The sequence below is a fragment of the Chinchilla lanigera genome, unplaced genomic scaffold (assembly GCF_000276665.1).
Source record: "Chinchilla lanigera isolate Chin_1 unplaced genomic scaffold, ChiLan1.0 scaffold00096, whole genome shotgun sequence".
NCBI lineage: Eukaryota > Metazoa > Chordata > Mammalia > Rodentia > Chinchillidae > Chinchilla > Chinchilla lanigera.
This window is the reverse complement of record NW_004955497.1, coordinates 2,009,770-2,019,153: the sequence shown is the minus strand read 5'-3', so window position 1 is coordinate 2,019,153 and position 9,384 is coordinate 2,009,770. Positions and strand designations below refer to the sequence as shown.

Here is a 9,384-nt window from a genome sequence, read left to right as displayed (position 1 = left end):
TTTTCTCCGGTACCGGGAACCGAACTCACGACCTTGCGCTTGCCAGGCAGGTGCTTTTGCCGCTGAGCTAAATCCCCAGCCCCTCTGTTGTATTTTTGTTGTTCTTCTTCAAGAAATTGAAGAAGGAAGACCCTGGGAATCGGCCTCACTATCTTTCATGGAATTCTCATCATCAGTTTTATTTAGGAAAACGAAGTGCTTAGCCAGGTGTGGCAGCACACACCTGTAATCCGAGCACTCGGGAGGCTGAGGCAGGACTGCCACAAATTTGAGGCCCACAGGCTACATCGTGAGTTCAAGGTCAGCCTAAATTACAGAGTGAGGCCCTGTCTCAAAACACAGAACGAGGGAGGGAAAAAAAAAAAAGGAAAAGCAAGTGTTTCACAGGTATTTAGTATTTATAACATTCAGCAAAAGCCGAAAGACCCCTACTTTAATCATTCAGTGCTAGTCACTGAAAAATATCTAGAGATTACATTTTGAAATATTTATTTCACTATTCTAGGCTTTTAAGATTTTGTTCCTGCTGAGGAGCACATGGAGTATTTCTAGCCGTTCTACTTGAACAAAAATGGTTATAGAAAAATGTGATGTAAAGTTACAGACAGAAACAATGATTGTACACCGCTCTTTTCTACCAGCTTTGTTCTCCCTGCAACGGTGATTCCTGGGTATGGTTCCCCAAGGTTTGAGTTACAGGTTCTATTTTTGTCCTTCTGGATAAGTGCTTCAAATTTCTAAGAGTTAACTGAAATTCTATGTAATTTGTATAGGATCAACCCGTGAAAGACTCCGAAATTAACACAACCCTTCAGATGCGTTTCTTTGGGAAAAAAGGAGACAGAAAACTGCATTTTAAAGAATTTCGAAGGTAATGTGAATGCTTATATTTACTTTGGGGAACTTCAGAGGTCAGAATCAAAGAAACTGAACGTATTCGCTTTCCAGAATGGTAGACCATGAAAGTAAAAACTACTTGTGGATATGTATTGGTCCCTGGGAACTAAACCGGTGAAGTATAAACTAAAGTTCTGGTGCTGTAAAAATTCCAACCTATTATGAAAGTAAATGTCCTAGAGAGTGCGGTAATTCCTGTTAGTAATGTAATATTTGCAACTGAGAGAACTGCCCTAGTGTCGGTTTGCGTTACAGCCCAGCCCGAGCGGGCCGTCCCAGTGTCCCCCGGTCTCGGGTCAGTTGGCTGTGACTCCCCGGAGGGGCCGGCATCGGCTGATCCTGCCTGGGCGGAGGCGTTCGCAGTCTGCTGATGGGTTGGCCAGAAGGGAACTCACTGGTCTGACATGGTCTCGGCTCTGCTCCACGCAGTCTCCAACTCTGCAGCACAAAGTGTGGCAGCCTTTTTCTGCGGACTGAACGGTAAACACGGTCTCTGTCAGAAGCACACTGCCCTGCTGCTGCAGTGGGAAGTGTCCAGAAGCAGAGCATGAATACTCAGACACGTCTGGGTCCTGTTCATTTTAAGCAACTTACTGAACTTCACTGGGCGCGTTTATCTGTAAAATGAGCGTAATAGTACTTACGTGAGACACCCCGCTTACCTTCTTCCGGAGCGGGTAGCTCCACGCCAGACAGGAGCGCCCTCCGCGTGCCGTTCCCCGCGGCGGCCTCAGAACAGAGACCGAAAGCAGACGAGTGGCGGAAAGCACTTCTGCGCGAGGCAGCGCTGCGCCGGGTCAGCCCGATGCGGCTGCGCGGAGGGTCACTGAGGGCACGCCATGCGCTGCTGGGCCGCAGGCCCGTCAGACACTAGGGCAGCCCCTCTGGGGACGAAGCAGGCAGAAGTCACTGTAGTGCTTTCAAAGATTAAAACATAGTTCAGTAGCACAAAAGCCACGCGCTGGGCATGCCTGCTGCTGCAAGTTGGAGGCGGATGACCCAGCGGGAAGCCCGCCGCAGGCGGAGACCGTGAATGTGTGCCGGGACTCATACTGCAGCTATGATGCGGTTTCCTTCGAGGCGCACTTGCTGTGAGCGGGAAGGTGGGGTGTGAGCAGGAAGGTGGCTCCTCCCGAGAGGGGCGTCCGGCTTGAGTCGGATGAGCATGAAAAGGAGTTACACAGCATCCCCCGCACAGAACAGCGGCGCCTGTGCTGTCAGGGACCTAAGACGGGCCGGCCTCTTCTCGTGTGTTACACGTATTTTCTCACCTGTTCGTTTTTTGTTTTTTTGTTTTTTGTTTTTTTGTTTTTTTTTGAGACAGGGTCTCACTATGCAGTTCAGGCTGGCCTTGAGCTCACTTTGTAGCACAGGCTGATCTCAAACTCACAACGATCCTCCTGCCTCAGCCTCCTGAGTGTTGGGATTACAGGCATGCACCGCCACGCCCCGCTCTCACCTGTTCTTAATAAGCTGGATCCCTTGAATAAGTATCACGCCCTGCACCAGCTCCACTCAGAAGCAGACCTTACCTTTAATTCCCCTCTCTCACTCGCTTTCTCCAGTCAGTCAGCAAATACTCTTGATTTTCTCCTCACAAATAATCTCTTGGATTTCACTGCCTCCCCCCATCCCTGCTGCCGCCACCGATTCCAGTCACAACCCCGCCCCCACCCACGCAGCAGCCTCCAGCAGGACTTTTACTCCTCCCGCCTCAGTTTCCTCCTCAGCCTGCCGCATCCCATGACCACCTTATTCCTATCACTGCAGAGAAAAAAGTTGAGAAGAACAACTTAACCGTATTTTTACAACAGATTTTCTACTTTCCTGATTCACTGTACTTGCAATTCACTCATTGCAAGTAAAGCGTCCTCTTAACAATACTAATAAAAACCAGCGGAATGTCGTCAGCACACATAGCATAATACCCAGTGAGGCACAAGGCACAGTATATCAATACAGTATCTTACTGGTCTGTCAGTCCAAACTCAAAATACTTCAAGCTTTAGATAAAATTCTGTTTTGACCCAGAAAGAAGGATGCATTGAAAAACCTGCCTACCTAACACGTTCAGAAAATGTCCTAGATGACAAACTGTTACTTAGCACATAGGCGCTCAAGATCAAACTCTTCCTTCATGCTTTTAAGAGTTACAGGGAAAATGTAGCACCTAACGCAAGCAAGTAATCTTTTTAGCAGTGGCAGTCTTTCTGCCACTGAGCTGGACTATGCCTCTTTCCTCATTTCATATACAGACATAAGTTGTGTACGTGTGAGAGACAGCACAGGTCCTTTTCAGCATGTGGGAGAGTTAATAAAGGGGTCTGCAATGTATTTTTTGTTGTTTTTTGAGACAAGGTCTCACTGTGTAGCCCAGGCTGGTTTAGGTCTCATGGCAATCCTCCTGCCTCAGCCTCCCAAATGCTGGGATGACAGGTATGCACCACCATGCCTACCTTGTCACATGTTAAACTTTTCACATGATTTAGGTTATAAATAAATCAAGTGCAACATTTGTGGATTCTTGTTCAAAGAAAATAATGTTTACTCTGATACCTTTTCAAATTGTATCCTTCCCAGGAAGCTACTGATGACAGTTTGACCCAAGTGCCCTGTTGTGTTTATAAGAAAGGAACGTTGTTACACATACATGTGCTATTGTCCAAAAAGGTAGAGATACTTTAGGCAGACCTTAACTTTCAATGCAAAGCCGTTGATCAACTTTGGTTTCTGAAAAATACTCCAAGCTATTAATTATGATTAGCATTCTAAAAGCAGAGTCCCTCCTAAACTTGAAACTTTTTGGATTATTAATAATGTTTCTATATTGAAAAAACAGTTTCCTGTGGAATTGTATTTCGTGTGGATGTATCAGAGCAACACTTTATCTATCTTTAAGTGTTTATCAGAGCACGGCCTGCCAGGTATAATTCGCAGGGACGAACTGAGCCTGAGAAAGCACAGCTCAAGGCAGGCGCTGGGCTTGGCCGCTGTCCCTGCACTGCCTCCCACAGCCCCGTGTCTGTCCTACCCAAGGCCAGCCGCCCAGTAGGCCCGGTCAGAGTGAACGCGCCTTGTCGTCCCAGACAGCATTCAGGTTGAACGTCCTCATTTACGTCAGTCTTGTATTTTATCGTTTAGATTCATGGAAAATTTACAAGCAGAAGTTCAGGAAATGGAATTCATTCAGTTTTCCAAAGGCTTGAGTTTCATGAGGAAAGAAGACTTTGCAGAATGGCTGCTTTTCTTCACTAACACTGAAAATAAAGACATTTATTGGAAAAATGTGCGAGAGAAGTTGTCTGCAGGAGAGGTTGGTAGCCCTTTACTTACGCATGCGATAAGGTATGGAATAATAGTCGGGCATGGTGGCATACGCCTGTCATCCCAGCACTTGGGAGGCTGAGGCAGGAGGATTGCTGGGAGTTCGAGGCCAGCCTGGGCTACAAAGTGAGCTCAAGGCCAGCTTGAACTGCTGAGCAACCTGTCTTAACCAACACTGTGCTACTCTCTATTGTGAAAATATGCAAATGGAGAAACATTTACCACATACTATTTCCTGCAGATGAACTGCTACCTAAGACAGCATCAGCGTAGGACCTGTGAATTTGCATTTCCACTAGCATCGGGAATAAGGCAAGAAGCCACTGTCACCACTGCTATTGAATACTGTTCTGGAAATCTTAGCCAGGAAGATGAACAGGGCTTTTAAAAAGACTACAGAAATTTGAAAGGAGATACCTTTCTCTCTGTTTGCATATGATGTGCTTACATGCCCACAGAACCCATGAGAATCCAGCTGAAAACATAGTAGAAAACAGCAAGAATTCAATAAGGTCCTGTTACAACACATATAGAGAAAAAGAAGCTGTCCTGTGTACAGATTTCAAGTTAAAAACCATAATGGGGGGTGTGTGTGTGAGAGAGAGCTTTTCTATGAGTACAGTTTTGAGACGCACACCCAGGGCACCATTGCTTGCCTCGGGGAAATTAACTAAGGTCCAGAAGAGGAAGGTTTTTTATTATTTATCCTTTGTTCTTTTGCGATTTTTATCACACTTATGTATTACTTCCTCAAACATATAATTAAAATTTTCAGCCGGGCATGGTGGCACAGACCTATAATCCCAGCACACTGGGAGGCTGAGGAAGGAGGATCGCAAGCTTTTAGTGAGACTCTGCCTCAAAGCAAAAAGGCTCTGGAGACGTAGCTCAGCACAGAGGCCCTTTATTCAATCCTGTTTGCCCAAAAACTTTTATTAAAATTTTTTAAAATAAAAAATTCCATAAATTCATGAAAGCTAAAAGCAGTAAAACATGACTAAGACCCCACATATATAAAGGACATGATCCTGGAGGTACTTAGGAAGATACTGCTTGTTTGTTTGTGATAGGGTTTCACTTTGCAGTTCAGGCTGGCCTTGAACTCACAGCGATCCTCCTGCCTCAGCCGCCCCAGTGCTGAGATTACAGTGCACCACCACTTGCATGTCAAAAGATACTTTTTTAAGCAGGGAAGGATTTGCCTTCAAATTAAGAACTCTTACATTGTTTTTAGTTTTTAATAGGAAAACCAGTCTGTTAACTTCCTGTTTTGTTTTTGAGAGTTTGTCTGGCAGTGCTAGGGAGGAAACCCAGGGCTTTGTAGGTGCTGGGCAAGGGCTGTACTGCTGGCCTAAACCCACAGGCCTTTGCTTTTGTGTCTAGGTGCATAGATTTTGAAGTCTGTTGAACCAAGTTTCAAATCCTGATTATTCCATGTCGTGGACCCTGGTCAGATAACCTCTGTATGCTAAGATCATACAGACAGTAAAAGGCGAAACATCTCAGCGTAGGTCCATCAGCAGAACCCGGCGCTCCTTCTCAGCGTGTGTCGCTGACAAAGCTCTGCAGAAGGGGACCGTTTAACAGCGTGCGTTGCTGTCGTTGGGCTGCCGTGACAAAGCAGCACACACTGGGCAGCTCAAACGACGAGGTTTATTTCCTCCTCCTCACGGAGGCTGGAGGTCCAGAGGCAGGGGGCCACGCACGGCCCGTCTTCTGGCGAGGCCCCATTGCGCTTGCACGCGGCCCCTGTTCAGGGTGTCCTGTGCACTTTCCTGGTGCACACCCAGGAGGGCAGCGAGCCTGAGGGTCGCCGACACCTTCTCCTCTCGTGACACCAGCCTCCTCGGGTCAGGGCTCCGCGTGTGGCCCAGTCTCCAAGTAAAGTCCCCCTGGGGGCGGGGCCTGAGATGTGAGTCCGGCAGACGTGCAGTCATCGCGCACGGCCACCCCGCGCTTGCGCTGCACACCCAGGGGGGCCGTCGGGTCTCCGCGGCCGCGCGCAGGCCCTGCCCGCTGTGCTCGCCCGGCCCCTCCGGAGCGCCGAAACCTCGCGTTCTGTGAGTCCGTGTCTTGAACTTTTTAATAGCCTTGCTTAGATCATCAGCTTTATGGTAGAAGACTGCAGTTATATTCATAAGATTGCTTAATGTATTTATAAAAATGTCATAAAACCTCTTATTTTTATTAGAGCATTAGTTTGGATGAGTTCAAGTCATTTTGCCATTTTACGACCCACTTGGAAGACTTCGCGATTGCCATGCAGATGTTCAGCTTAGCTCATCGGCCCGTCAGACTCGGTGAGATAGGGGCATCAGTTCGCCTTCATCCTCGGTGAGCTGTTTCCCTCGGTGCTTCAGCGGGATGGTACCAACCACAGCGCCGGTTATCAGTAACATAACTGGCCTTTTAATTCAGCGTGGTTGTTCTAGATTTACAGCGCCAGCAGCTTATTTATTACTCTTTTTGCTTTTATTTTCTCATTATTCTAAAAAGGAGAAGGAAATGCCTAAATGTGCAATTAAAGCTTAAACTAAAACAGCTTACTTATCTTACCGTTGCTTTCATGACATTTCTTAACCAAATGTATGCCTTCAATGCATCTGTGATGAGTGTTTTTTGTTTTACTTCCCAAATAATAAACACAAATTTGTTGTTACTTCTCAACTAATGAAAATTTACATTAATTCCACCTAGACTGTTTCACCTGGCTGTGGTTTATGTTTTCTCATATAGCCGAGTTTAAGAGAGCTGTGAAGGTAGCTACAGGACAAGAGCTTTCAAACAATATTTTGGACACTGTCTTCAAGATCTTTGATTTGGATGGTGACGAGTGCCTGAGCCATGAGGAGTTTCTTGGGGTGTTAAAAAACAGGATGCATCGAGGGTTATGGGTAACGTATTTTGAGCTTTTAGAAAACTACGTTTATATGTTACTAACAATGATATTAATCCTAGATAAACCTAGGATTTGAGCAAACAGATAGTCTTAAGTGAAATTTTAATAAAGATATTAGTAATTGAAATATTGAAATGTGTTACATAAAATGAGATGCAGTATTTTGCTATTTTAAAAAATATAGTTGTAATAGAAACCATTATTTAAAAATCTATTGTAAATCTATTTACAAAGTCTTGGGAGGCTGGGTGTGGTGGCACACACCTGTAATCCCAGCACTTGGGAGGCTGAGGCAGGAGAATCGTAGTAAGTTTGAGGCCAGCCTGAGCTACACAGTGAGTTCAAGGCCAGCCTGAACTGTATAGCAAGACCCTCCCTCAAAAAAAAAAAAATTAAATAAAGTTAAAATCTTAAGATTTGACTTTGGGCCCTGTAGTTATATACCTAGATTTAAATCCTGGCTCTACCATTTATTAATTGCTGAGTCTCACAAAGCCACTTAATTCCTCATCTGTATAATAAGAAAACTAATAGAATCTACCAGAAAGAATTACTTTCAGAATTAAGTGCGTAGTGGCTGAGATATGTAAAGTAAATGTTAGCTATTCTTATTTGCTCAAATTCACATACTGGTCCGTAACTGGGGCAGATCAAAGTCAGAGTTTTGTGTAGATCTGTCAGGTAGAAGCATTCTCATGAAAGAAATTGCGCTGTGAAACGAGGTACAAAGAGAATGTACCCAGCAGGGAGGCCAGGAGAAAGGGCAGGGTCATAAAGCATGGGACACCCGTGTCTAAGAAGACAGCGCTCATCACTTACAATTTAGAAAGCAGCCTGACTTCCTACAGCGAACTTGACTTAGGGGAAACTAGCAGATGGGATTTCATTAGCAAACCTTTTACACCATCGTCTGCCTTCAGCTTTGCTCTGGAGGAAGGTGGAAGGAAACTGTAACGTGTGTAACATGTGTACACGTCGTTATTTTAGCCTTGAAAACGGCCCTTAACTTTTACTTCTTATTCACAGGTCCCACAGCCACAGAGTGTACAAGAATACTGGAAATGCGTGAAAAAAGAGAGCATCAAAGGGGTAAAAGAGGTCTGGAGACAAGCGGGGAAAGGCCCTTTTTAGGAAGAGATAGCACGGCCATTGTGCCACTCCACGTCGGGATCTGAGACGTTTTCTGAAGCATTAGCGGCTTTGCTTGTCACGTCCTCGTTGACTTCCTCTGTGACCTAAAAACGCCCTGCGCCTGCTTCTGGCTCAGTGACTTCTGATACACTGTCATTAGCGAGCTGAGTGGGAAGAGGAGCAGCTGCGGTACCCCTGTCCAGGACACACACTGGGTTCCTCCGGAGGCCTGAGCTCTAAGTAACGGTTTGTTCCTGCGGAGACAGAGAGCCTGGTCACTCACTGGTTCTCAGACAGAAGGGCATGATTCGCTTTCTCTTCAGCATCCAGTAACACTGGAAAAGTACAGAGAAAGCACCTGACTCACAGGCCAGTGTTGGTCCCAGAGGTGGTGAAGCTCCTAGCGGGAGAAATGAAATCAAGAACTTGTTCGGCTGTCTTGCATCAGTGTCATGTCTAACCAAGTTCTTGTACGTTCACTTCAGTTAGCTTAGCTGTGTAGTAACTGTCTTAACATGTAAACATCAGTAGCAAAATCAAAATAAAGTGTTGGCACATATACAAAAAATATTTGGGTGCTTTTTACATTACTTGTGTGTTTTTAACTACATTTTTTTAAGAAGATAAATATTCGTATCCCTTGCCAGTCTCAGCTTATGTCCTTAAAACCCAGCATGGGGCTGGACGCACAGCTCCAGGCACTTGACTGGCAGGCAGCAGAGCCCAGGTTTGGTCTCCGGCACCACAAAAAACAGAAGCCAGTGCACTTAGGAGAATTTTTATTGCAATCAGGAGGGTCTCACGGTATACACTGGGCTGTGGGAAATGTATCTTTAAAGTAGCACTAGAAATTACCATTTAATTACCATTAAAGTAATTACGGCATTATAAAAAGGATTAAAATATACGGTCAATAAACATTTACTTCTGAAGCAAGGAAATTTAAAAAGCAGCTCCATCCAACAAAGAACTAGCTGCTTCTAGGGCTGTGGCAGCAGAAGTCCAACATCTTGTTCCTCAAACTCAGAAAAGGTTCATGGAGTCACGGGGAACCCAGCAGACAGAGCCGCCTGGAAGGGCCCCTGGCCAGATCTGCTGCAGTACAGGGAGTGGTGCACCGCGGGGCCTTGGTT

General features: G+C 45.7%; 1 protein-coding gene across 1 annotated transcript in view; it reads left to right on the top strand.

The window, feature by feature from the left end:
* The window catches only part of Micu2 (mitochondrial calcium uptake 2), a 94,076-nt gene extending 85,257 nt beyond the window's left edge, over positions 1 to 8,819 (top strand). The window contains exons 9-13 of the mRNA XM_013505450.1: positions 774 to 871; positions 4,039 to 4,210; positions 6,413 to 6,521; positions 6,958 to 7,115; positions 8,147 to 8,819. Coding sequence (XP_013360904.1) covers positions 774 to 871; positions 4,039 to 4,210; positions 6,413 to 6,521; positions 6,958 to 7,115; positions 8,147 to 8,251 — 642 coding nt within the window. The 3' untranslated portion in view covers positions 8,252 to 8,819. The remainder of the gene's footprint in view (positions 1 to 773; positions 872 to 4,038; positions 4,211 to 6,412; positions 6,522 to 6,957; positions 7,116 to 8,146) is intronic.
* Positions 8,820 to 9,384: the final 565 nt, after the last annotated feature.